The sequence below is a fragment of the Mrakia frigida genome (genome assembly GCF_051309035.1).
Source record: "Mrakia frigida strain ATCC 22029 unplaced genomic scaffold BDY24scaffold_27, whole genome shotgun sequence".
Classification (NCBI taxonomy): domain Eukaryota; kingdom Fungi; phylum Basidiomycota; class Tremellomycetes; order Cystofilobasidiales; family Mrakiaceae; genus Mrakia; species Mrakia frigida.
Genome location: NW_027481254.1, coordinates 141,975 through 165,870, shown reverse-complemented (window position 1 = coordinate 165,870; position 23,896 = coordinate 141,975). Strand labels below are relative to the sequence as shown.

The 23,896-nt window shown below is 53.8% G+C and overlaps 10 protein-coding genes across 10 annotated transcripts; 4 read left to right on the top strand and 6 right to left on the bottom strand.

The window, feature by feature from the left end:
- The first annotated feature begins 820 nt into the window (after positions 1 to 820).
- BDY24DRAFT_443355 (uncharacterized protein) lies at positions 821 to 2,040 on the top strand. Its single transcript, XM_076644758.1, has 4 exons — positions 821 to 1,069; positions 1,168 to 1,298; positions 1,422 to 1,529; positions 1,623 to 2,040. The coding sequence occupies exons 1-4, from the start codon at positions 862 to 864 to the stop codon at positions 1,698 to 1,700; spliced, it is 525 nt and encodes a 174-aa protein (XP_076494360.1). The 5' UTR covers positions 821 to 861; the 3' UTR covers positions 1,701 to 2,040.
- Positions 2,041 to 2,484: 444 nt separating this feature from the next.
- On the bottom strand, positions 2,485 to 4,815 carry BDY24DRAFT_417263 (F-box protein; the record flags this gene model as incomplete). Its single annotated transcript, XM_076643687.1, has 4 exons — positions 2,485 to 2,891; positions 2,998 to 4,174; positions 4,282 to 4,457; positions 4,557 to 4,815. 4 exons carry the CDS (start codon positions 4,813 to 4,815, stop codon positions 2,485 to 2,487), a joined length of 2,019 nt encoding a protein of 672 aa, XP_076494359.1.
- A 388-nt stretch (positions 4,816 to 5,203) lies between these two features.
- On the bottom strand, positions 5,204 to 6,705 carry BDY24DRAFT_141799 (uncharacterized protein). Its single transcript, XM_076636080.1, has 5 exons — positions 6,478 to 6,705; positions 6,348 to 6,407; positions 6,189 to 6,244; positions 6,011 to 6,020; positions 5,204 to 5,851 (listed from the first exon to the last, which is right to left on the bottom strand). The coding sequence occupies exons 2-5, from the start codon at positions 6,403 to 6,405 to the stop codon at positions 5,361 to 5,363; spliced, it is 615 nt and encodes a 204-aa protein (XP_076494358.1). The 5' UTR covers positions 6,406 to 6,407; positions 6,478 to 6,705; the 3' UTR covers positions 5,204 to 5,360.
- Positions 6,646 to 8,259, bottom strand: BDY24DRAFT_141816 (putative endodeoxyribonuclease). Its single transcript, XM_076636081.1, has 3 exons — positions 8,096 to 8,259; positions 7,389 to 8,017; positions 6,646 to 7,302 (listed from the first exon to the last, which is right to left on the bottom strand). The coding sequence occupies exons 1-3, from the start codon at positions 8,172 to 8,174 to the stop codon at positions 6,937 to 6,939; spliced, it is 1,074 nt and encodes a 357-aa protein (XP_076494357.1). The 5' UTR covers positions 8,175 to 8,259; the 3' UTR covers positions 6,646 to 6,936.
- A 407-nt stretch (positions 8,260 to 8,666) lies between these two features.
- BDY24DRAFT_417261 (uncharacterized protein) lies at positions 8,667 to 11,007 on the top strand (the record flags this gene model as incomplete). The annotated part of the gene is made up of 13 exons (XM_076643686.1): positions 8,667 to 8,828; positions 8,953 to 8,985; positions 9,056 to 9,094; positions 9,181 to 9,245; positions 9,332 to 9,351; positions 9,465 to 9,514; positions 9,955 to 10,030; positions 10,102 to 10,199; positions 10,340 to 10,372; positions 10,491 to 10,529; positions 10,607 to 10,688; positions 10,810 to 10,859; positions 10,942 to 11,007. 13 exons carry the CDS (start codon positions 8,667 to 8,669, stop codon positions 11,005 to 11,007), a joined length of 813 nt encoding a protein of 270 aa, XP_076494356.1.
- Positions 11,008 to 11,186: 179 nt separating this feature from the next.
- Positions 11,187 to 12,916, top strand: BDY24DRAFT_141463 (uncharacterized protein). The gene is made up of 5 exons (XM_076636079.1): positions 11,187 to 11,837; positions 11,932 to 11,953; positions 12,046 to 12,157; positions 12,218 to 12,315; positions 12,417 to 12,916. Exons 1-5 carry the CDS (start codon positions 11,371 to 11,373, stop codon positions 12,828 to 12,830), a joined length of 1,113 nt encoding a protein of 370 aa, XP_076494355.1. The 5' UTR covers positions 11,187 to 11,370; the 3' UTR covers positions 12,831 to 12,916.
- A 9-nt stretch (positions 12,917 to 12,925) lies between these two features.
- Positions 12,926 to 14,221, top strand: BDY24DRAFT_343167 (O-fucosyltransferase family protein; the record flags this gene model as incomplete). Its single annotated transcript, XM_076637511.1, has 7 exons — positions 12,926 to 13,024; positions 13,101 to 13,142; positions 13,259 to 13,512; positions 13,589 to 13,696; positions 13,783 to 13,888; positions 13,966 to 14,066; positions 14,155 to 14,221. The coding sequence occupies 7 exons, from the start codon at positions 12,926 to 12,928 to the stop codon at positions 14,219 to 14,221; spliced, it is 777 nt and encodes a 258-aa protein (XP_076494354.1).
- A 309-nt stretch (positions 14,222 to 14,530) lies between these two features.
- BDY24DRAFT_407617 (putative hexose transport-related protein) lies at positions 14,531 to 17,266 on the bottom strand (the record flags this gene model as incomplete). Its single annotated transcript, XM_076642766.1, has 14 exons — positions 14,531 to 14,718; positions 14,805 to 14,867; positions 14,949 to 15,086; positions 15,177 to 15,271; positions 15,357 to 15,479; positions 15,580 to 15,670; positions 15,760 to 15,978; positions 16,059 to 16,113; positions 16,186 to 16,305; positions 16,398 to 16,483; positions 16,565 to 16,672; positions 16,768 to 16,985; positions 17,098 to 17,157; positions 17,235 to 17,266. 14 exons carry the CDS (start codon positions 17,264 to 17,266, stop codon positions 14,531 to 14,533), a joined length of 1,596 nt encoding a protein of 531 aa, XP_076494353.1.
- Positions 17,267 to 18,008: 742 nt separating this feature from the next.
- BDY24DRAFT_140919 (zinc finger MYND domain-containing protein) lies at positions 18,009 to 20,037 on the bottom strand. Its single transcript, XM_076636077.1, has 6 exons — positions 19,682 to 20,037; positions 19,536 to 19,583; positions 19,226 to 19,444; positions 18,566 to 19,114; positions 18,468 to 18,495; positions 18,009 to 18,362 (listed from the first exon to the last, which is right to left on the bottom strand). The coding sequence occupies exons 1-6, from the start codon at positions 19,925 to 19,927 to the stop codon at positions 18,304 to 18,306; spliced, it is 1,149 nt and encodes a 382-aa protein (XP_076494352.1). The 5' UTR covers positions 19,928 to 20,037; the 3' UTR covers positions 18,009 to 18,303.
- A 440-nt stretch (positions 20,038 to 20,477) lies between these two features.
- BDY24DRAFT_331249 (uncharacterized protein) lies at positions 20,478 to 23,764 on the bottom strand (the record flags this gene model as incomplete). Its single annotated transcript, XM_076637125.1, has 10 exons — positions 20,478 to 20,567; positions 20,682 to 20,951; positions 21,150 to 21,292; positions 21,373 to 21,490; positions 21,712 to 21,839; positions 22,482 to 22,790; positions 22,933 to 23,014; positions 23,045 to 23,320; positions 23,418 to 23,540; positions 23,726 to 23,764. Coding segments are annotated over 10 exons (1,578 nt in total), but the record flags the coding sequence as incomplete, so codon positions are not given.
- Between the last annotated feature and the right edge of the window lie 132 nt (positions 23,765 to 23,896).

The window sequence follows — 23,896 nt, the reverse complement described above, 5'->3', positions numbered from 1 at the left end:
TTTGAAGTCAAACTGAAACAAAGCTCGACTTTTTCGAAGCCGACCGACGTCCTCCTCCCTTCCTTTTTGATAGACTCGTCACTCCTCCCTCTCCCATCCTCCCCAACGAGTTCACTTCTAAGCCCTTGGCTGCCCGAAGTTCAGCAGTTTGCCCCAGCCAAAAAGTAAGGTACCGGAGAAAGATAAGCGAGAAAGGGAAGAGAAGCTCCCTCGCTGCGCCTCGGTCCTCGGGCGAGGGCGTGACCGAGGCGAAAAGCTGCCTCTGGCGTCGTGCAGAATTGAGAGAAGGACCGGGATCTACGGATGTTAATTATCGAGCTTTATGAGATCGAGCTTCATTGATGTCGCAGAAACACTCTCCGAAAGAGGTGAACGAAACGACGTCGACGAGCCGCGACTCAATTCTGCTGCTCGTTTCAACCGACCTCTACACGACTGCTTCCATCTCGACTGACTAGACTAGAGAAGCAAGATGTGAGAAGATCAGCCAGGATGATCGGACGCAATCTTCTAAAAATTACTCGTTCAGAACCACCCAAAACAAAGGATGAGGGTTTGTTGGTTTGTTTTGTTTTGTTTTGTTTTGTTGTGCTTTGGTTTGTTTTGTTTGCAGCTTCCTCGAACGCGAGCCTTAGATCCCGCTGAATTTGAGATGCCAGCTCGAGACTGGGAGGACTGGTAAATGGGACAGATTCCTAAGATACAGCATAGGAGGCAGGAAAGGGAGAGATTGTTCGCCTCCACGACGCGTCGCATTTCTCTCGCGACGCACGACTCCTCTCTGCTAGAGTGCGCAGTCCGGCAACTCAAGATTGGCAGCAGATTGGGAGCTAAGAGATTCTCCGTCGACTCCTACGCAACATGCGGTCGTCTCATTTCTCAAGCTCCTCCCTCTCTCGTAAAGGGAGCGCGCCACTCTCTCCGTTTTCTTTTCCTTCCTATCACCCACCACCACTCCGAGCCCTCGAAAAAGTTCGAACCTACTCCTTCAGCACCATACCCTTTCGAGCTATGACCTCCCAGGCCGAACCAACCCTCCTCTCCCTCGCTCTCCTCTTCATCAAACCGCGTCGACCTACAACGGCTCCGCTCTTCCTTCCCTCGTCACCTCGACTCCAGGAGTCTTCAGACATCGAGTTCATCCTTCTTCTCTTGGTACTACTGTAGAGGGACGAGCCTTCGAGGATTTCGTCGAGCACTTGACGGACTTGAAGGGCTTGATTCCCGTCGTTGGGATGGACGTCGAGCGTCCTCTCAGCGAGTTCGTTGCTGAGCGAGAGAGGGTTGTGGTTCTTCATGTGAGCATCTCCTCTACTTTTGACTTGAGGGAAGCAGGTGGGGAAGGGTAGGGTCTGAAGAAAGGAGGAAGTCGTGCTGCGAATTGACGCGTCGGTTGTTTTGCCTTCTCCTTTCGACCTCAGTTGAAGAACAACGGAGAGACCGCCTCAGGAGGAGACTTCAAGAGCGAGTACAACGTTAATGTAATGTTCGACGAGGATAAAAAGATCATCAGCGTCGACGAGTGGGTGGTGAGCACATCTTCCTTCGTCGTCGCGTCGAGTCTGCAAACGACCGCTTGAATCCTCCCCTTCGACCTCTCAATGCCGGCTTTGGTGATGTAGGATAGCGCCTCTGTCATCGCAGTTTTGACGAGGGAGCGCAAGGCTGCTGAAGAGAGAGCTGCTGGGAAGACGGAGTGATTTGCTCGGAGCGACTCGATCGACGCGTCTCTTGGAGTCGTTTACTTTTCCTCTCCTCTTTTCATAGTTCCGTTTGTTGGAATAGTTGGCTACTCATGAGCTCTCACGACTGTTACATCTCTCCCGAGAGTGAAGCTACGAGAAAACGCGCTTGATTCCTCTCCTCGTCTTCGACTCCTCTCCCTCTCTCCTCTCTTCCAGATATCAACACCCAGACGGTACTCAACGTCAAGATCCTCCCCATCTCTCTACTTTCCCCTCCCTCTTCCAATCTCAGCTCACCAACGAACACTCCACTCCAAGCCGAGAGCTGATCGAACTAAACTCCATCCCCGTCACGTCTCCCTCTTCAACAACTACGAGGAGAAGACCATATAATAAGCCGTCCACACAAAGTGGGAACCGACCAGACAACCATAGAACTGAGAGAAGAAAAAACGTAAAGGATGCGAGGCGAGATGAAGGGAGAAAAGAAAGACGAAACGAGAAAAACATAAAACAACCGACCCAAAGACCCCCCTCCTCAGACGACTGTTGTTTTGAACAACCAAAAAAAGACAGGTCAGTATAGTGTAGATATAGAGAGAAGCGAGAGAAGGAGGGTCGAGCAGGAAGAACGATCCCAAACGTACGCAGAACCGAGTTGATGCAGCCGTCGAGCTCCAGGGTTGTTTGTGATTTCAGCGGTTGATGATGAGCCGGTACCTTGTTGCACAACACGATGTATTTCGATAAAACAACAACGACCAAACTATTCCCTCGAGATAAGATCAAATCGAAAAATCTAGCAATCGAACCCCCAGATCTTCCCGCTTTCCTCTCCCTCTCCCTCCCAATCCTCCCTCTTCCCACTCAAACTCAAGATCCGCTCCTCGTCCTGCCCCACCCAAAGCACCCTTTCCTCCCCTCGAGCATCTCCGTTGGGTTTCGGTGGGGGGAGGACTTCGACGTAGCTGAGGGCGACGGCGACGCGTGAGGAAGAGGAGGAGGAGGGGAGAGGAGTTGGGAGTGGGGAGGGTGGGAAGGCGGAGTTGAAGGATGTTGGGTTGTCGGGAGAGGGATACGATGCTGGTAGGACGGGTGAAGAAGGTGAGTTGGGAAGTGGTGGGATGGCGAGACGACGAGGAGGGAAAAGGGAAGGGAGGTTCCAGATGAGGATTCGACCCAGAGAGTCGCCCGTTACACAGCGATCTTTTCGTTTCAAACCACGCAGATAAGAGTCAGCCAAGTCGGTCTTCGGAAACGAAGAGCAGAACCGAAACGATGGAAAAAAACGCGTCGCACGAAAACAACTCACCTCCGGAAACGCTCACCCCTCTCACCTCGGCCCAATGAGCCCCCATCGTCCTCCCCAACCTCAACTTTCCATCCCCCTTCTTCCCTCTTCCTCCCTCCTGCTCCCCAGGGATCTCGAAACAAAGCACCGAATTATCCTGGCCTCCAACGCACACGTACTTCTCGCTCAACGCCATCCCTGTCACTCTCCCTCCTCCCAAGATGGCCTCTCCCACTTCTCCTTCTTCCTCTTCCTCCTGAGCGGTGAAAGGCGAAAGAGCCGAGAGCGTCCTGGTCGAGTCCATCGTCCACGCTCCTCCACGCTCGTCCTCGGACAGAATGATTTCCTGCAACGCGACACTCCAGGAGGAAGGATAGACGGGGATGGAATAGGCTAGGGAGGCTTTGATGGTGCAGGATGAGGAAGAGGTTGGGAGGGACGAGAGGAGGAGGGAGGCTGGGAACCAGGAGGTGTGAGATTTGAGGGTTCGGAAGGGACGAAGAAAAGTTGAGGTTGACGCGTCCGAGGCCGGAGGAGGGAGGTTGTAGAACGAGAGGAGGAAGTTCTCTGTGCAGGTGACGAGGAGGGAGGAGTGGAGGGAGGAGATGAGCGGGAGATGGAGGGGTGCGACCGTTGGGGAGGGTTGGAAGGTCGTTTCGAGGATGGTGAGAGGGGAGAAGGAGGAGGAGGAGGTTGACGCGTTGTGAGCGAGGCTAAGGAAGAAGATCGAGAAGGCTCCAGAGGTGTAGGAGACGTAGACTCTGAGCGAGGAGCACTTTGTAGGTTCCTCTTCGCTCGACGAAGACGAAGAGCTCGACTGCCAGCCAGCTCCATCCACAGCGAGATCTTGAACGGCGACTCGTCCTCGCAACCAACCCGTCGACCTCTCCTTCTTCAACCCTTCGCTCTGGAAGCTCAGGAGCTCCGACCCTACTTCCCGACCTTGGAAGGAAGGGTGAGTCTTGGCGAGGAAGATCTTGATTTCTGGGATTGTTGAAGTTGGACGTCGTGAGGCTGAGATGATGAAAGGGTTGGAGAGGGCGAGGAGGGTTTGAGGTCGAGGAGGAGGGACGTCGAGAGCGAAGGAAGAGGGAGGAGGAGATGGGATCGAAGATGACGAAGGTGGTGATGAAGGGGTAGCTGAAGAAGATAGTAGTGGATATAGAGAAGAACGACCTGACGACCAGTTGGTGCTGACCTATTTTCGAAGAGAAGGGGAGGGAGGGAGGGAAGGAAGCGTTGAGCTCAACAACTTCCCCTCGAGCAAAGAACCCCATCTGAGCTTTGAATCGACCCCAAACTCACTCGAAAGAGATACTTCCAATCCACTCCTGGCTGCTCGTCCATGGATCTACCATCGTGCTGCCTCGCTCTAGAAGGAAGAGGAGCAACGATCCTCCCTCCTCCCACGGATGAGCCCGCACTGGAAGATCTCCAAGCGACTCTTTTCCCTAAACCCTCAGCTTCCCCAGGATGGGAATCTACAAGCCAACCAACGAAAAGATCGGAGTCAGTATCTATCCGTCCCTCCGAGTTTATCTAATCTTACCACTTCTCGATCCAAGTCAAGTTTCACTCACCCAGAAACAAGCGTCGCCAGAGATAAGGATCGTTCGCCAACCGAAGAAAGTGTCGGTCCACGCGCTCTACCGACGAGAGATCGAAGGGTGACAAGTACACGAGGATGGAGAGGAAGAGCTCGTCGGAGAGGGAACTGGCGTTGAGCGTTAAAGGTTGGGTTCGAGTGGGTTGGGAGGCGGACGTTGTGCGAAGACGTTTGGACGTTGAGGAGGCGTAGGAGGAGGAAGGGGAGAGGGATCGTTTGAGGTTTGAAGGCATCGTGGGAAGGTTTGATCGCTGCTAGAGGTAATGGATGGGTGTAGGGGAAGGATGGACGGGTCCAGGGAGGAGGGGAAGGGTTGAAGCGGTTGGGGAGGAAAAAGGAAGGAGGGAAGAGCTCAGCCCTCGGAACTCGATTTCGATCTCGTTGCCTCCTCAGGATTTAAAACTTCCCTCTTCTCGCTCTCGACCTCAAAATCTTCCGAAAAAGCAGCTCACACCTTCCAATTAGTCTGCTCGGAGAATCAAGGACTCGAAAACCTTGAAGAGCCGACCGGATCCGTCGACCTCGACGTCCTCCCCCCTCGACGCGTTCTCACAACCCCCCGTTCCTGCTGATCCGCACCGGCAAAGGCCAATTTCACCAGCCAGATCGTTTCAGTACCTTCCTTCGCACTCAGCGAGCCCGTTTTCATCCAGGGCACATGCTCGAAGAAGCTCGAGGAAGCAGGAGAGAGACACGGCGGACGACGTTTCTCGTCGCTCACTTTCTCAGTGTTGCGAGCTTTCTTCTCGCCTCTTGACTCACGGATCTGGTCGCAGGTCTACTCAAGAGCATCAGAGTCACATCGCCGTTCTCTAACCCTCGAAAAAGCACTCGCTCCAAACCTCAACTCGCGTCTCTCTCCCTCTCTCCCACCTTTGTTCAGTCCGAAACGCGCATCATCCCTCAAATTCTTCCCTTCCCTTCCCTCCTCTATATACAACCCTCTCCCCAAAAAGTAGAACCAGAACCTAAAGCCTTCGATCGCCAGCTCCACTAACGAGACCGTGTCGAGAGAGCCAGGAGCCGAACTTTCCTCCCTTGAGTCCTCCGTTCTCGAACGGGTGGCCGAGGGTTTCGAACTTGTGTCGCCATCCCTGGGGAGTGGGTTTCGTACGAAACAAAGAAGGAGGGGGTCAGTGAACGTGAATGGCGAGAAAGAAAGGAGAAGAGAGAGGGAGACGGGGTGTGATGGAATTCGGCTAAGTCGTGAACTTACTAGCTTGACTGCATAGGTTTCTCTCACTCCCCACATGCAGAAAATCCAGAAGGCTGTGTTTTCCCCACACACACACACACGAAGCCAGATTGAGGATGGAGCAGATTGGAGAAGGAGGGAGAGAAGAGGAAGAAGACCAAAGAGGTCAGCTCGAGCTCAAGCAACTCTCCGCCCCGTTTTCGTTCCCTCTTTGAAGCCCAGAGGAAACTCACCAATCTCCAACTATAGTATAACAAATCCCCCAATCAACCCAAAAGAAAGAATCCCAAGTTCATCAGCCTTTCCCAGACAGAGATCTTATCAAAGGGAGTCCTCGCCTTCCGCCTTCCTCCGCCGGGGTATCCTCCCTCTCCTTCTCTTCGTCTTCGAACGGATCGGATGGGAACTCACGCCAGCAGCAGCTCGAAGATGCCCCTTTCCAGGGAGAGGGAAGATAGGTCGGGAGGCTGATCGGAACCAAATAGATTTCAAAGAGCACGTTGATCAGAGAGGATCGATGGCACGGACGTCGAGATGGGGAAGGAGGAAGGAGGAGCGAGAGAAACGAACAGGTTGAAGGTCGGATGTCTGGAGCGTGGTGGCCGTGTGCGTGATGATCTCCTGCCATGACTACAAGAGGGGAGTGCGGTGTCAGAGAGGGAGCGTTGGAGAAGAACAGGAGCGAAGGGAAGGGACGCACTTGTTGAGCTTGGGCAGGGTGTGGTCTGGTTGAGGGGAACAGAACGAGAGGAGGGCGGGGAAGGGGAGGGTTGGGATTTCGAAGAAGAAGGTTTTAATTGTCGAGGTTCTTGAAGAGAGGAGAGGGATTATGAAGAGTTAGGAAGGATTTTATATAGGGTGATGGTGAGGTGGGAGAACAAAAATGAACGAGCGAAAGAAGCAGACGAGCGATCCCGACTTCCAAGCAAGCTCTCTTCGTCCTCTTTTGCTGCTACTGTCCCTTCGATCTAGCTTCCTATCAACTGAGAAGATTTGCACTCAGATAGGGTTTTTTTATATTTTCCCTTCTTTCGAACAGAAGGAGACAGAAAAGCAAGCGTCGAGACCTCGGTTCGCTCTCTTCCATCACGCGTCGCTTGCTCTCCTCTCCTCTCCTCTCTCCCAACACTCAACCAACCCAAAACCCGCCAAGAAAACTTCATGACTCATCCCCCATCCACCTCTCCCAGTTCTCCTCCAACCTCTCCACCACCCCCTTCACCCTGCCCTCCTCCTCCTTCTCCCTCTCCTCCCTCGTCGGCCACGTCTCCTCCACCTCCCACCCTCTCCCTCTCGCCAACGCACGCACGACCTTCCAGATCCCTTCCTCGGACCACCTCAGATCAGGCGAGTCGGACTCTACGAGTATTCGATCAGGAGAGCAGGAGGTGGTGAACAGAGGGGGGAGAGTCGGGAGGAAGGAGAGCTCGGAGCCAGGAGGAGCGTTCAGGGGAGAGTGGCAGGACGGGGAGGGTTCGTGCAGGACGAGAGGGGAGCAGGAGAGGTAGAGGTTGGAGGGATGTTTCTGAGGAACACGAGAAGAGTGAGATTAGAAGAAGGCGAATCGGAAAAGAAAAAGCGGCCACGTCGCGTCGTCCACTTCACACTCACCCTCGCGATCTGGTTCCAACTCTCCGCCGACAACCCACACGAATGAACACAGACCTTCACCTCCCTCCTCCACCTTCTCTTCCCATCCCAGATCTCCCTCTCCCACTCGTCCAGCAACCCTCCAAGCACGCCAGCGCATCCTACCGCATGCAACGACACCCTTCTGGATTTCCCGTTTCGCACGACTCCATCCTCTCCCTCGTCGAGCTCGTTACTCTCCACGATCACCTCCTCGAGGACCTCCATCTGAGCCGTCAGGACGGCTACTTGATGCTCGAGAGGGGTGGTGAAGTGGGTGAACTTGGGATGGCCTTGTTGGTGCGAGAGAGGGAGGGATTCGAGGTAAGAAGGAGGGAAAGGGACGCGAGCTCGTTTGTCGAGACCGCACTCGCCGAGGAGGGAGGTAGGATGGGAGAGAAGGTTTTCTTTGAGCGTTCGGAGGAGGTTGGAGAGTGGGAGGGGTTCAGGGAGGAAGGGGAGAAGGTCCAGGAGGAGTTGATGGTCTTGTTGGTTGGGAGGTGTGGAGTCAGAGGAGGAGGAGGGGAAGAAGAGATGGGTGTAGTGATCGTGCTTCGAAGGGAGAGGCAAGGAGAGGAGGGTGATTTGGAAGGTGTACCACGGATGATAACCTGCGAGAAAAGGTTAGGGAATCGTTCAGTAAAAGCTTTGAGGTCTACGAGGAAAAAAGAGAAAGGAAAGAGACGAACCAAACGAAGGAACGACTCGACCTCCTCCCTCCTTTGCAAGATGCTTGACGAGCTCTTGATCGTCCTCGTTCGTACTCATAGCACAGATCGTTCCCAGCTGGACCTTCGATAGTTCCTCCAGGATGCTCTCTTGAGGTGTAGACGTCGTTGGGTGGGCGTGGGCATCGTGCACTGGAAGAGAGAAGGAGGTTGGAAGAGGTGAGCTCGACGTTTCGCCTTCCTCCGCCTCTCTCTCTCTCTCTCCTCGACTCACGATGGGAGAGGATCTCTGCTGAGGGAAGAGGCGTTCCTAGAGGTGTCGGAAGATATCCAGGACACATTCTGATCGATTGAATTGTTCTCCGAAAAGCAGAAGGATGGAATGGAAGTTGAAGGAGAGAAAGTGCGAGAGGGAAGGAGAACGAAACAGCCCTCGGTCTTCTAAATAAGAAAAACCAAACTTCCTTCCGATTCAAGTTTGACCCTCTTCCTTCCCCAACTCTCATGAGCTCTCCCAGCTCCATATAAAAAGGCATCTTCCCCCCTTCCTCCTCCCACCTCCCCTCCTTCCACCTTGGACTCGCGTTTTCGTATGGTCAAATCCGAGCTCGACCTCCCGGCCATCGCAGCTGGAAAGATCGAGGAGGACGAGGCCAACTTGGAGCTCATCAGGCAAAACATCCATGGGTGGTTCGAGGATCAGATCCCTCGGAGGATCATAGACAACGGGGAGCCGTTCACGTGTGTGGTGGTGGTGAGTCCCAGGCTGAGGAGGGGGTGGGACCGGTGGGAAGAGAAGGAGAGGAAAGGAAAGGAGGAGCTCGAATTCCAAGCTGACCTTCCTCCCCTCCTTTTCTTTCTCTCTCTCGCTACTTTAGATGGTCGCTCGAGAAGGAAGAGGATTGGAGCTTGTTCGTCCAGGTGAAGGTCCTCCTTCTATGAGCACCCATAGCTGATGTTCTTTCCTTTGGAACGAAACAGCTCGCTCGAATGAACCACGTCCACACCGAAACGGACGAGGTGAGCTCGAACAGTCGCATGAACCGACTCTTGATCTCGCTGAACCCCTTCCTCTTCTCCTTTTGTACTTTGACTGCTACTTGTAGAAGGAACTCATGGTGTACTCCCATCGAATCCTGAGAGGATACGTCGACGATGCCGATTTAGACAAGTGCGTCCGCGATTCCGCGTCTCGTCGTCGGGAAACCAAAAGCTGACCTTCTCCACTCATTCTGTCGCTCTCTTTCTTCTACAAAGATTCTGCGTGATCATAGAATGTATGTTTTTCTCCTCCTCGCCTGTCCCCATCGACCTTTCGACAGAGGGAAGAAGCTCGTCGCTCTCGCTAACTCTCGCTCCTCCACCTTCGCTCTCTCTCTCCCTCCTGCAGATGACGACCCGGCAGCCTTCTACGTTCATTATCGCGGAGAAGCTATCAAGGTATGTTCAGCTACTGCTCGCACTGCTGTTGCTTCTGCTCTTGCTGATCCTTCGTTCTTCTTTCCTTTCTCGTCGACGCGACGACCAGGCCTTCTACGAAGCCGACCTCCTCCGATGCCCACCGCTTCTTAGCTTCTACTACGAGTTATAGTCTCCTTCTAGCCTCAGTCTTTCCTCTTTAATCATTCTTCCTTCGCATCGTCCGAATCTCTCAACAAACAAAACAGACGCGTCCTCTCGTTTCCATCTTGCTTTCTCTCTCTCTCACTCTCTCTTTTGTTTAGGTTCCCGTCTCAAGATACGTCTCCTATACTCACGCACCGTTAAATCGCATCACATCCTATACTGCCTTTTCTCTTTCTCTGCACCTACCTCCTTCTCTTTCTTCCGCATCTGACGCGTCAGCCCACCTCCCAACAATCGATTCTCGCTTCCCTCAGGTTTTCCCTCTCTTCCCCTCAAACCACCACCTCCTGCCCAAATCCAACGCCTCCTTCTACACCTCCCGACCCTCGGGTGAACATCTCCCCTTCAACGAATCGCTCGGATGTCCAAGCAGCTCTTCGAAACTGACCCCGTCGACGCAGACAGAAAGATCAAAAGCATTCGAGCTGCTCCTGCGAGCTTCTTCAAGCTTCCGGAGAGTCTTGAGAGGGAGGGTGGGATGTTCGTTACTGTTATGACTGTGAGTGGGAGTAGGGGAGGGAGCTGAGGCGGGAAGGGACGTGGGGAGGGGAGAGGGGAGAAGGGAAGAGAAGAGGAGAGAGGGAAAGAACGACGAAGCTGACTGACTCCTCTGATTTCTCTCTCTGCGGTGCGATACAGCTGAGAGTGAAGAAGGAATTTGAGGAGGAGGTGGTGAGCATGAGCAATCATGACGCTTTGGTAGAACAAAGAAGAGGGTGAGAAGAGCTGCGTTCGAGCGAGGCTGACTCGTTGCGACGCTTCGTTTTTTCGATTTCCTCGTTTGAAACAGCTTGGATATCTCAACCAGGTTCACGAAGAAACCGATGAGGTGAGTAATCAGCCACGCTCGAGGAAGAACGAACGAACCCGACGTGTTTCGCTGACCGTCGCCTTGATCGGAACCAGAACGAACTCGCCGTCTACGCTCATCGAGTTTTGAGAGGTCGATCTGAGGATGAGAAACATAAGATCTACATCATCGTTGATTGTGAGTTCAGGTCTAGTTTATGGCTGTGAGGGGTCTGAAAACAATCGGGAAGAAAAACAACGAACCCGACGCGACGCGACTGACTTCCGATTCTTCTCCTTCTCTTTTTTGTTCCTTCCAGACGACGAGCCCGCTGCCTTCCGAAAACACTTTCAGGGAGATGCCGTCCAGGTTCGTACCATCTACCTCTTCCATGTTTCGCTCGAGTGACCCCTCGAACGACGCGACGTCTTTTCCGTCTCACTTTCTCCAGAAACTGATCCACGGAGACTGGTGGTCCGATGCTCCTCAGCTGTCTTTCTTTAGGGATCATTATTAATGCTCTACCTCTTCTCCCTCAACATTCACACCCAATCGATCGAAATCTCGCCCGCTTTGGGCCGCGTCGCGTTTCTGTCTCCCTTTCGCTCTCGGAGAATTTGGCCTTCTGGCTTCGAGAAACCCTGAGAGACTGAACACAGCAACACCTCCTCTTCGAGAAGAGCTCCACCTCAGCTTCGTGACTGACCGATTTGAGAAATTTGAAGGTGGTGTCTGTCACCTTCAAAGGTTTCAAGTCTCCCTCTGACGGCCTCTTATCGTTTCTTTCCCCCAACGAAGACGAGCTCTCCCTCCCGCTTCCTCTGTTCCTTCTGGGCCTAGCGATCCCCCCAACCCTCACGCCTATCTCCTCAGTGACCTCATGCCGGCAACCCATCATCGCAACCCGTCCTACCACGCTCCTCCCTCCCCTCCCCATCCTCTCATCGTCGGACGACTTCACCTCCCTCGCAAGACACTCTTTCTCCCTGGTCTCCTCGCTCTCTCCCTTGGGCTCATCCTTTTCGCTTCAACATCTACATCGTCTCTGGACCCATGGAGTCCCTTTGGAGGTCATAGCCATCCTCCAGATGAAGGAGGAGTCACAGGAGGACGGTGGGAGGACTGGAAGGGAAGGGAGGAAAGGGAGAGGTGCGGCTCCGTTTGGATGGACAAGCTCGGAGAAATCGAGGAGGATTCTCTAGACATGCCAGGAGAGGAGGCCGTAGGGAAGGGTGATGCCGAGGGCTGGAGTTTAGAGCGAGAAGTGGAGAAGGGAAGGAATGAGACTGAAGTTCTGCAGGAGATGGTGTCTCGAACGAAGGGCTTTTATGTGAGAGACTGGCCTCTGTGAGTTCATCTGTTTGCTCTGAAGCTTACAGAGTGCCGAGATACGATGTTGAGATGCATACTGACTCTTCTTCGCTCTCAATTTCCTTCCCAGGCATCTTGGTTGGAACAACATCGTTCGTCCTTCCTTCGCTCCCTCTCGAGCTCGTGAGCTTCGACCCTCCTTCCTTCGAGCTCACACGTTTGTCTCGCCGTCTTTCACGAACAGCGCTACATCGTCGAGGCCTCTCTTCTTCATGCTGAGCTTCTTAACAGGACTCTAGTCGTTCCAACCTACGTCTACGCTCGGTCCTGCGACTTTGAACCGGAAACTTGTCGAGGTGAGCTCAGTTTCCTCCTTTCCTTCTAGCTCAAAGTTGACGCGTTCTTTGAACTTTCAGCTTTCGCGAAGCAGGTGCACCGAGGAATGACCTTCGAGTCTGGAGAGTGGGACTACCTTCCTCGAGAGAAACAGTGGGCTTGGATGATTCCTATCGAGGTCAGTCTGGTCCGAACGTTTTACGCCTTCGACTCGCCCTCCGCCTCGACTAGCTCGAATTGACGCGACCCCGTTTCTCTCTCCGCTCCCATCATTTGCAGCTCATGATCGACATCTCCGCTATTCGCCTCACTCGACCTCTTCTCACAACTTCGGATTTCCTCACCCTCTTCTCTCTCTCGCCTTCCCTCGAGCCTCCACGGGGATCCTTCCCTCCCCTCGACACGCTTCTACCGTCTCATGCGACCTACTTCAAGATCCCCAACGAGGAGTACGACAAGGCTGTCACTCGAGTCGATCGGATGCCGTCTTCGTTCGCCTCGCTGGATCTGGAGGAGACGAGGTCGAGAGGGTTGGGAAAGGAGGTGCGGAGGCTTATGGACGGAGGAAAGAAGATGGTAGAGAACTGGGAAGAGCTGAAAGGGAAGCTCGGGTGGAGGGGAGGGGATATGGATTTGGAGAAGAAGCTGATAGAGGTCGGAGTGTTCCCGTTGTGGACGTGGAGAGGAGTGTAAGTTCTCTTTTTCTCTTTGTACAAGAGAACTAAAGTCGTTAGAGCCGTCGAGGACGAGAGCTGATCGCTGTATTCTTTCATGAAAGCAGGCTAGGCATGGAGGTTATTCACACGACGGACTCACCTCTCAAGCAAGTCGCCCTCGGGGAGAACATGGCAGGGGTTTTCGATGACTACGACAGACGCGACGAGCTCGTGAGCATCTCTCTCCTTTGACTTTGACCTTTCTTGCTCAAGACGAAGCTGACTTCTCTTCTTGATTCATTTGCAGATCCTACACCTCGAGGGAGAGACTCATCAATATCGGAAACCAGTTCGTTCTTCTCTTCCTCCTCTCCTGCTCTCACCATCGAACGTCTCCTTTTGACGCGTCGTTCTTCTTCCCTCACGTCTCTTCCCTCATCTATTAATTCTTCCCTCATCTACTAGGGAGCTCTCCGATTCACCTCACCTCTCGCTCGAGCTGCTTACGCCAAGATGATAGTCTACGGCATCAGTCCCCCTCCCAAGCTTCTCGAATTAGCTTCGAGACTGGCTCAGAGGATGCACGAACGCGTAGGAGGAAGATTATGGCTTGCCGCTCACATGAGACGAGGGGACTTCGTCAGGTTCGGATGGGCTATGAACGCGGATAGCGAGCTGCACTTCCAGAGGATCAAGTCGACGTTAGAGAGGGGACGAGAGTGAGTTCGACGCGTCTTCCTTTCCTTCACTCTTCGGTATCGAACGGATGCTGATCATCTCTCTTTTCTTGAGCAGTACTCTCGCCGAGATCAAAGAGTCTGGTCACTTCCAGGCGTATCCTAATCCAGGAGCGACGATTTCGAACGAGATTGCGGAGCTCGAACTTCCTCGAAAGGATGACCCGTGCGTCCTTCTCCCTTCCCTCTTCCCTCTCTCCTCTCTCGCTCTCGACGCTCACCGTCCTTTCATCTCGTCTTCTTTTTCTACAGATTCTACATCGCCACCGACGAACGAAACGCTACGTTCGTCGCTCACATGCGAGATGAAGGAGCGGTCTTCATCGACGACCTTCTCACGTTCGAGGACCGGAGGCAAGTCTACCTTTTCTACTTTTCCTCTTTTTGACGCGTCATTTAACGTTGTCTTCGCTTACGTCTTGCGTCTGCAGGGAGTTCGGTGCTTGGGAGCTGGTCTTCGGAGACGTGATGGGAATTCTAGAGCAGAGCTTGCTCTCTCACTCCTCCTTCATCTACGGTCATGCTCTCAGTTCAGTGTGAGTTATTTCTCGTCTCTCTTCTCTACTTCTATCCACTCCTTGGACTGCAGACGAGCTGACCTGACTCTTCGTCTCGATTCCTCAGTGCGGCCGGAGTGGTTCATCAGCGTGCGAGACATGGAAAGGACCCCAGGACGGCCTTGTTGGATTAGAATTTTCTGCTGTAGAGTACGTATCCACTGTATCCTATCATCTTAGACAATTTCTCATTTTTTTTTCGTCGTCGTCAAGGAGAGAAATCTCGAGAGCCTCAACGTTTGAGACTTTCCAACAAGAAAACGAGGGAAAAGCTGTCAACCTCCTCCTCATCTCTTCTCCCTTCCCTTGGCTTTCAGCCCCCAGCAAGGTCAAGAACTGAACAGAAATCTCATCACCAAGCAATCTAAACCGACCCTACCCTCCCCTCCCCTCCCCTCCCCTTCCGAAGCTAAGTATGTACACCTCCCGCCCCTAACAACAACCTAGATCTGCTCTCCAGCCTGCTGCTCCTCCGACTTCTTGCTGCCGCTCTCCTGATCCGCCTCCCTCTCCGCTCGTCCGGAGGGGTTCCTGTCGGTCCAGAGCTTGTCGAGTCGAGTGACGGCTCCCTCGGGTCCGTCGAAAGCTTCGGCGACTTCCTCGAGAGTGTACGAGTGGGTTTTGACCATGACTGCGAACGAGGAAGAAGAGAAGAAGGGAGAGGAGGTGAGTTCGAGAAGAAGTGGGAGAGGAAGGAAAGGAGAACGAGAGACTCACAGCAGTAAGCGAGACACCATTGAATGACGATGAGAGGCATGTAGACGATGTAGTACTTGTACCCTGAGAACGAGGAGAAAAAGGGAGAAGAGGGTCAGCGAGAGTTCTCGAAGCTCCAGTGAGGTGTCGACGCCTCGAACTCACCAATTCGATCGAGAGCGATGCTATCGACGTAGGTGGTGTAGATGCTAAAGAGCTGCGAGCAGGTGTTCCAGACAAGAAGTCCCTTCGATCGGGTCGAGTAGGTTTGGACCTCAGCGGGGTACGAGTAGAGGACGGGGTCTGCGAGAGGAAGAAGAGAAGAACGCGTTTGATCAGTTTTGGCTCGCTTCGCTTCGACGCGCTCAAGATTAATGAAGAAGGAAGACGTACTAGTGAAGTTGAAGAATCCCTGGTAGATCCAAAGCATAGCAACGGTGGCGATGGCAGCTTGGTTGTTCATCGAGTCCGAGTTGGCGAAGACTCCACTGCGAGAGACGAAGAGCAAGAGATAAAGTTGGTCAGCCACGGAGGTTAACGAGGAACACTGAGCTGATGGACACGACGACTCACCTAGCGACACACATACCGACGAGGGCGATCAGGATGCAGGGCCAAAGCGTCAAGAGGATGCGCTTGCTATCGACTCGCTTTCCGACGAGCACACCGCAGATCTGAACGGCCCAAGTCCACATCCTGAGGGAAGGAGATAACCGAGCGAAGGGAAAGAAGAGATCAGCTTGGTGATGGAGCCAAAGAGGAAGGACGCGTCGGGAAAGGAAGAAAGGAAACGAACGAGATTCCAGCTCCGATTCCAGTCTGCGTAGTAGCGTTGGTGATTCCGACCATGGTGAGAACGACGGTGTAGTAGTAGTAGACGATGGAGGCTGCGAAGGAGAAGCAAAAGAACAGAAGATCAACCTCCTTGAATCGAAGGGACGAAAGAGAGGAAAGGGAGACGCGGCTCTCGACTCACCTCCCGACAATCCCGTCATGAACGCCATCAACGCAGCGAGTCCCATGCGATGCAAGCTTCCCTTGGACTTGACGATCGTCTTCCACTTGTCGGCCTTGAGCTCCTTCTCGAGTCGCAAGGTTTCCTTCATCTCGTCGAACTCGAAGAGGACGAGCTCGTCGTCGGGGTTTCCGTTTCCGTGGAACTCGATGAAGAACTGGAGGGCTTCTTCCTCTCGACCTGACATAATTGAAGAACGTGAAGATGGTGTCAGCTCGGTGGGGTTGAGTTCAGAGGAGAAGGAAGGAGAGGGAGCCTACCGTTGGCGAAGAGGAATCGAGGAGTCTCGGGAACGAATTGGACTCCGATGAGGATCTAGGAACGAGGAAGAAGAGGCGAGTCAGTAGGTTCTCGGGTAAGAACAGAAACGGGGTTTCGACGACTCACGTAAAGAGCCAGAGGGACTTGGATGATGTAGGGAATTCTCCAACTCCAGCTCGTCGTGAGATAACTCGTTCCGAAGACGACCCAGGACGCGATGACGCTTCCGAGGATCCAGTAGGAGTCCTGTGAAGAACGAGAACCAGAGCGATAATAAAGTCAGTTGGCTGAGAACGAAGAAGGGGAGGATCCGAGAGGAAGGCGAAGGGACGACGCACCCAAGAGGCAGCGATGGCCGCTCGAGATCGAGGGTGGGTGATCTCCTGAACGACGACGAGGGAAGTCATGAGGAACGAAGCGAGACCTGTAGAAGCCAAGCGGAGTGAACGAGGTCAGCGTCTGATAAGAAAGGAAGAAGACGAACAACGAGCGTCGAGAAACGAACCAAATCCGATGATGAACCTCGAAGTCAAGAAGAGCGCATATCCATCAACTCCAGGGAGACCAGCAACGCAACCAATGACACTTCCCGTCAGGATGGTGTATCCATAGACTGTGCAGAACGAACGAACGAGAAGAAGCGGAAAGTCGAGTCAACGGCCAGAAGAAAGAGAGTTCGAGACGCGAGAGCAAGGAAATCCAGCTCACATCGAATCCCCCATCGCCTTCCAAACCTCTCGTCGACCCAGGTGATGAAAGGTCCTACGACAAGTCCACTGATAGCACCCGCAGCGTTCAAGACACCGATCTTTCCAGCGCTGGGGTTTCCGAGATCAGCGTGCCAGGCGTCGAGGGCTTGAAGACCGGAGAGGAGGGTCCCGTCGTAGCCGTTGAGGACCATGCCGACGAAGAGGAGGGAGAGGAAGCTAAGAGTAGAGAGGAGAAGAAGAAAGGAAGAAGGGAGAGGTTAGCAAAGATAAGGAAGGAAGGAAGGAAGGAGGGAGGAAAGAAGGAAAGAAAGAGGGAAGGACGACGCACTAGTTGAGCTTGAGAGCTCCTTTGTTTTGGTACCATTTGAGGTTATCGGCAGCGTTGGGACTGCATCAAAATCAAACCCATATATACCAACATCAGCTTGAGCTTGGAAACGAATACATACGAAGAGCTCGACCTACATGGCTCGCCAGTTGGTGAGAGAACCGCTCATCTCGAGGAGGGCTGATCCAACGAAAAACGAAAACACCAACGAGAGAAACGATCAGGATGGAGAAAGGGAAAGAAAACGGAAAGAGAGCAGCAACTGGTCACGCAGGCATTGTCCTGGTCGACTCTTAGACGGTATGATCTCAGAAAGGACTTCGTCCCCCTCCTTCCTTCTCCAACAAGCTTTTTTCACGAGCGAGCTGAAGAGAGAGAAGGGAAAGTGAGAGGTCCAAACACCCGTGTTGCTAGCGTTTCTTCCTTGTTTTCAAGGCAAGGAAGAAAGAGACTTTTGGAGGCGTACCCTACATGGTGCGCAAGGGAGCCCTGGCACAGAGAACACGAGAAAACGAGAACGAGAACGAGACCATGTCCGAGACGAAGAGAAGGAAGGAAGAGAGAGAAGGAAGGAAGGGAGAGAAGAGGGCTGCTCTGGGCTTTTTGGATGGCCTCTTTTTTTGGAGCACAACGGACCTAGGGTTGAGTTGGGTTGAACGGGTTGAGGTGGGAAGGAAAGGGAAGAGGGAAGAGAAGAGAAGAGAAGGTGAGGGTTGGTGGGAAGGAAGGAAGGAAGGAAGGAAGACAGATTGGGGCTTGAAAAAGAAAAAAAAGGAGGGGAGAGGTGGGGAAAACCAACGGCACCCCGTTTCTTGATCTGTCTTCCGCGATGCCCGTCTCTTCAATAATCTTGATTGTTCGTGCTTTGATTCGTGATACAGGGTTCTGTTAAGCACGGGAGCATTCTAAATGAGACAGACAGGCAGGAAATCTGTGGAAATCCGAAAGATGGGAGCGGAAGACGGAAGACGAGGACGAGGACGAAGAGAGGTTGGGGTGTCAAGACGCGTCGAGCTGAGGCGTTTGAGGGTTAGAGCTGGAGCTGCTGAGGATGGGATAGCTGCTATGAAGAGTAGAGTCGAGGAAGTAGAAGTTGACGAGGGGTTAACGAGGTGGAACGGAGCGAACTGTCAACTCCAACGAACAGCCGCCTGTTCCAAATGAGAAAACATCGCATCGAAACAGGTAGACTATATGCAACGTTCATCAGAACCCAGGCTTAACGCAGACAATCTTGTGAGCAGGCCAGTGAGCTCGCTGGTGATCTGTTTGAGGAACGAGGAACGCGAAAGAAGGGAGCGAGGTCAGTCGAAAGTTCCTCGACGCGTCGACGCGTTTCTCGTCGTTCGAAGAAAGAAAGATGGACGCACCTCTCGAGCAGTAGCGAACCATTTGACACTGTCGAACCATATAAAAGACAGTCAGCTCCACATTTCTCTCGAAAGAGAACATCCCAAACGCAACTCACCTTCCCACAAGCCATCATCTTGCCCTTTCCCTCCTCCTCGACGACACACCTCCCTCCCACCGAATCCTTCCTCGCCTCACACTCCACCCAACTCAACCCCGCCTTCTTCCCCGGCTCATCCACTCTTGACCTCCCCTCCGTCTCCGGCACCTCCTTTCCCTTCCCCACCGCATCCAACACGGCGGCGACGACGGTGCACGTCTGAGCGGTCCCTACGAGCCATGCGATGTCGTCGTCCGCTTCTGCTTGTCTGGAGAGGGTGGAGGCGTGGATGGAGTGGTAGGAAGTGTCGAGAGCGTGGGTGAGGGTGGTGGAGTGGTGGAGGGAGATGACGGAGAGGGTGAGCGATTGGGAGAGGGTGAGCGGGGAGAGCGCGTTGAGGGAGGGGTGGTAAGGAGGGATCAGCCTGGGATCTTCAGGGTTGATTGGGAGTTGCTGGAGTGCTCGGATGGAGGAGGTTACGAGGAGGAAGAAGGAGTTGAGCGTGGAGAGCAGGTTGGCTTGACCGTGCCAGCCTTCGATGGTCGATTTCGAGGGATTCGGAGGGAGCTGAAACGAAGGAGACAAGGAAGTGTGAGCTCGACTTCTTCCTCTTCCTCCTCCCTCGCTCCATCCTCCCTTTCCCCATTAAATAGAAAGGGGAGAACTTATCCTACTCACATCCATCATCCCCTTCTTGATCGACCCAAACATGATCCTAACCTGCTCTCCCAGCAACCTCGCACACCCTCCCTTCGTCAACCTCAACCACCTCATCAACGCCGCCCCGTTCCCTTGCATCGTCGAGAGGAGGATGAAGTGGATGGACGTAGCGTCCAGGGAGGGGAGAGCAAAGTAGAGTTCGAGGTATTCAGGGAGGAAGAGAGCGAAGAAATGCCACTGCATATAGCGTCGAAAAAGGGAAGAAGATGGTGAGCTCGATCCTCTCCTCTCCTCCCCTTTTGTTCTTGTTGTTTTGTTGGAGACTCACAATCCCAGGAAAGTTCTTCTCCTCCAACAACGTCATCATCAGCATAATCTACATCCCAGTCACCAAACCAAAACAAAACAAACTCAATCAACATCTCCTTTCTTCCTTCAGCTCTCCCTCCTTCTCCTTGATCAAAGCTCACTCACATCTCCTCCCAACCTCGACACCTTCACCGCCTCAGCAGCCGTCCACTTGACCCCCTCCCTCTTCTTCCCTGTGGAATCCACAAGCTTGAGAGCCGTAGCGATTTGGAGAGCGACTTTGGTGCTTTGGGGGGACATCGTGGTTGGGTTGCAACCTCGCTCTCGCTCCCTTCTCCCCTGACCCCTTCGTTTCGACGCGTCACGTTCCCTTTTCACTTGTGTTTTTTCTTCCCAACGCGTCGAAGTCATGAGAAAAAAACAGTGCTATAATGCAAAGGGAGGAAATCATCGTTGGCTTCGTAAGGAGGAAAGGGAGAAAGTCCGAGAGGGGGGTATCAGTAGAGTATGGTAGGGTGAACGATGCGTTGAGCGAGGAAGAGCAAGGCGGAGAAAAGCGGGAAAGGAAGGAAAAGACAAGAGAAAGCCCAAGATTCGAGAAGGAAGAAAACAAAGGAAAGAGGGAAGAAAGATGTGCCAAAAAAAAGCGAAAAACGAAACACGAAAGAAACCAACGAACAGAGCGAGCGACGCGACGACCTCGTTCCCTCCCTCCTCACACCGACAGTTCCACCACCCCTTCCATCCCCCCTTCCCCCTCCTCCGGCTCCACCATCCTCGGTGTCTCAATCTCCGTCACCACTGCCGATTCCCCTTCCTCAGCACCCTCCCCAACAGGAGCCAACCCCGTCTTCTCCTCCACCTCCGAGGCAACCAGAGCGAGCATCGTTTCCTGCTCCTCCTTCGGTGGTTCTCCTCCGAGTTCAACGGTAGCCGACGACGAGACGGGGTAGACGGTAGGTTTCGATTCCGGATCGAGAGCGGCTCGGAAGACGCCCATCTCCTCCATGAGGTCCCAGATCCGAGCGGTTTTGTTGACGTCGATCTTGACCTGAAAGGCGAAGGAGACGAGACGGGTTTGAGATCAGCACGTCGTCTTCGTTTCGATTCGACCCGCAAAAGGGGATCTTCGAGTCGAGTAGGAGAAGGGGTTTGTTGAACTCACCAAAGCTCTCGCCTCCCTCCTCCTCAGGTTCCCTCCTCTCCGAGCGTACTCCCGAATGAGCGTCTCCTTGATCATGAGGTACGGTTTCGGTAGGATCCTCAGCGTCGAGCAGAGTTCTTGTTCCGGCGGAGAGAGAAGGTGGAGGGAAGCGGCCGAGGCGAGGTTGAGGGGAGCGGCTGCGAGAGGAAGAAAACGAACGAAACGACGCGTCGAGAAGTCAGCGCTCTCGTCTCGTCTCGACTCGTTCAAGAAACGCGATGGCGAGCGAGACTGAACTCACGAGGTCTTCTTCCGCCGACGGTAGCAGTGAAAGCTGATCTCGGCGTAGAACCTTCTCTCGACTCCCTCCCGCTCTTCGGAGCATCCATGGGTCCGAGCGAGAATCGACCTCCAGGGCCTCGTCCTTTCAGGTCGAGAACGCCAGAGTTCTGGAAAACACGATGAGAGAGGAATAGAGTCAGCTCGAACGTTTCGAGCGAGCAGGGGAAGGAAGAGTCGACTCACCCTGTACTCGAGCTGAGCCTCGTAACTTTCCGCTTCAGCGACGGTGGTGATCCCCTTGGATCGATAGGTCTGGAGTTGAGCGATTCGAGTTCGAAGCGTTTGTTCGTCTGATATTCGAGTCAACGCATCAGAGAGTCAGCTTTTCGCTCGTCTCGTTCGCTGTCGACTCGACTCGACTGAAACTCACAAAGTAACCCCTCGATGAACGCCTCATGATCCTCCGCCGTCTGAAGCTTGGCGAAGACCTTGTACTTAGCTACCAGATCTCGTTCCTTTTGAGGTTTCTTCCGTTCGGCGGCTTGAATCTGAGAGGTCGAGAACGAACGAAGAACGAAAGGGTTCAGCCAAACGGAAAATCGAGACGCGTCCCTCGTCTCTCGTCTTCTCCTCTTCTCCCACCACCCACTTCAGTTCCTTCCAACCCAACCACTCGTCTTCACCCCCCCAGCCCAACCACCACCCACCCTCGTCCAAACCGAACCCAAACCACCCTGAGCCAAACGCACGAACGAACGAAAAGACTCACCTTCTTGTGCTCCATCAACCCCCTCTGGAAAAGGATGTTCTTCGCCTCCTTCCTCCTATCCAGCTTATCGTTGTAGATATCCAGCACCACCAGCTTCAGTTCCAGATCGTCCTGATCCTCCGGGTAGTCTGGCGAGTCGGTGTTGACCGGTATGGGAGGAGGAGGAGGCGGCGGCGGAGGAGGAGGTGGAGGAGGCTCCGTCGAGAAGGGTAAAGGTGTGGTGTCGGTGAAGGGTAAGGGTGGTTGAGGTGCTGATGTTGAGGAGATGGGAGAGTCGGAGAAGGGGAGGGGATCTAAGGACGAGAAGGGGAGAGGTTGGGATTTGGACGCGAAGGGGAGGGGTGGGCGAGGTTGGGTTGGAGAGTCGTTGGTGGTGCTGGGTTGGGATGGATTTGGATCGAGTGTGGGAGTGGAAGTGGATGCTAGTGGTTGGGATGCTGATGCTGTTGGTAGAGAGGAAGAAGTGGAAGCTGCTGCTGAAGGTGCTGGTGGAGGAGGAGGGGAAGCGAAGGGAGATTGACCAGACCCAGGCGAGAGGGAGTCTTCCGGTTCCGGTGTTGGAGAGTTGAACGACGCGTCTCCTCGAAGATGTGGAGGGATAGCCGAAGGAGGTTGTTTCATGCTGCTCGACGAAGCCTTCTTCCCACTCGCCTTCCCAGCGGTGGCTGATCCGAGTCCTCGATGGGAGATCGTCGACGAGGAAGAAGCCTGAGGAAGCTTCGAACCTGAGTTCGAGCTCCCTCCCTCCCCTTCCACCCTCGAACTACTACCACTCCCACTAGCCACAGCGTTCCCTCCATCGCCAACTCCAACGTCCTCCCTCGTCGTCGTCGTCGACGTCGACGTCCCTCCCTCCTTCACCTTCACCTCCGCTCCTCCCAAAACATTCACGTCCTCATCCCCAGGCTGCTCGTCCCCTCCGAACTGAAACACCAACCCAAACTCCATATCCTTGACCGCGTTCTCAGCCTCGTCGTGAAGCTCGTGCTCGAAGTCCAGTCGTCCAGGCATGAATCCTCCGATCTCGTGGTTCGTCGGTGCGGAGACGAGAGGTTTCGAGTTTTGAGGGTTGGGGAGTTCTGATGTTCGAGTGGTGGTGGTGAAGGGTGACAAGACGTGATCAATATCGACGCGTTTTTGGCTCCAACGAGCTCAAGGAAGAGGAGGGAGGGAGGTGGAAGGGGAAGGGGAAGGGGAAGGGAAGGAGAAACGAAAGCTCACCCGTCGTCTTTGTCCTCATCTCCTCTATCCTCCTCTTCTTCCGAGACTGGAACGTTTCCGAGTCGATCTCGAACTTGAGGTTCTCCTTCTATAGCACACCCAGCAGCAGCACCAACCAAACAGCAATGAGCTTCTTCGAACGCGTCGAAAGGAAAAAGGAAGGAGAGACTTCGACGCGACTCACCTTGTTCGCAACCCCAACCTCCTTCTCTCCCTTCCCCACCCAAACCTCCAAGTAGTGCTGCTCGCACTCCTCCCTCGTTCTCGTCCCTACATGCTCAGCCGCGTCCTGCCAGTTCCCTAGACCGAACAAGGTCAGACCCTCGATGAGAAGGAGCTCTTCGTCCGCTCCCCAGGATTCGGTGAAGATCGGGTAGGAGTGTTGTTCCTGGGAAACGAAAACGAGGAAAGCCAGACGTGTAGATGAGCTTTGAGAACGCGTAAAAAGAAAGGAAAAAAAAAGGAGGAGAAGTTGAGGGACTCACGACGACCTTGTAAGGATGCCATCTCTTGTGTTTCCCAGCTTCCTTCCCTTTGCAGAAGCAGGAAGGGCAGAGATCCACCTCCTCGCAACCTGTAGCGGCACATTTGATTCGGACGGTGTGGGTCTGTGTGGGTAGTAAAACAAAGAAACGAGACGCGAAGAGAGAGGCGCGTGTGAGCTCGAGATGTTGTCTCTCTCATTTCTCGTCGCCTCGTCGCCTCCTTCCCGATGCGTCCTCCCTCCTCTCCCTGCTCCTCCATCTCGAGACCCCTCTCCTCGTCCGTTCCAAAGGAAAGTGTATGGACGTACGATATCGGAATGACAGAAGTCGCAGTTGTCTATAATTCCCATCAAAAAAAGGACCCGCAGAAGAAGGAGAGGAGGGTCAGCTCGTTCGAAGTCCATCGCCACTCCTCCTCCTCCTTCTCCTTCCTCCCCCTTTGTTGCTTCTATAGATCCAAGAGAGGAGGATCCGACTCA

Bases quoted from the DNA above. Each gene is read 5' to 3' on its own strand.
- BDY24DRAFT_443355 (XM_076644758.1), top strand. From the start codon at position 862: ATGCGGTCGTCTCATTTCTCAAGCTCCTCCCTCTCTCGTAAAGGGAGC. The intron at 1,299-1,421 runs GTGAGCATCTCC...TTTCGACCTCAG, and splicing joins AGAGGGTTGTGGTTCTTCAT to TTGAAGAACAACGGAGAGAC. The intron at 1,530-1,622 runs GTGAGCACATCT...TTGGTGATGTAG, and splicing joins TCAGCGTCGACGAGTGGGTG to GATAGCGCCTCTGTCATCGC.
- BDY24DRAFT_141799 (XM_076636080.1), bottom strand. From the start codon at position 6,405: ATGGCAGGAGATCATCACGCACACGGCCACCACGCTCCAGACATCCGA. The intron at 6,245-6,347 runs GTTCGTTTCTCT...GGTTCCGATCAG, and splicing joins AGACATCCGACCTTCAACCT to CCTCCCGACCTATCTTCCCT.
- BDY24DRAFT_141816 (XM_076636081.1), bottom strand. From the start codon at position 8,174: ATGAGTACGAACGAGGACGATCAAGAGCTCGTCAAGCATCTTGCAAAG. The intron at 8,018-8,095 runs GTTCGTCTCTTT...CTTTTCTCGCAG, and splicing joins TCGAGTCGTTCCTTCGTTTG to GTTATCATCCGTGGTACACC. The intron at 7,303-7,388 runs GTGAGTGTGAAG...CGTGTTCCTCAG, and splicing joins GTTGGAACCAGATCGCGAGG to AAACATCCCTCCAACCTCTA.
- BDY24DRAFT_141463 (XM_076636079.1), top strand. From the start codon at position 11,371: ATGCCGGCAACCCATCATCGCAACCCGTCCTACCACGCTCCTCCCTCC. The intron at 11,838-11,931 runs GTGAGTTCATCT...TTTCCTTCCCAG, and splicing joins TATGTGAGAGACTGGCCTCT to GCATCTTGGTTGGAACAACA. The intron at 11,954-12,045 runs GTTCGTCCTTCC...TTTCACGAACAG, and splicing joins ATCTTGGTTGGAACAACATC to CGCTACATCGTCGAGGCCTC.
- BDY24DRAFT_140919 (XM_076636077.1), bottom strand. From the start codon at position 19,927: ATGACTTCGACGCGTTGGGAAGAAAAAACACAAGTGAAAAGGGAACGT. The intron at 19,584-19,681 runs GTGAGTGAGCTT...ACTGGGATGTAG, and splicing joins TGTCGAGGTTGGGAGGAGAT to ATTATGCTGATGATGACGTT. The intron at 18,496-18,565 runs GTGAGTTGCGTT...ATGGTTCGACAG, and splicing joins AGATGATGGCTTGTGGGAAG to TGTCAAATGGTTCGCTACTG.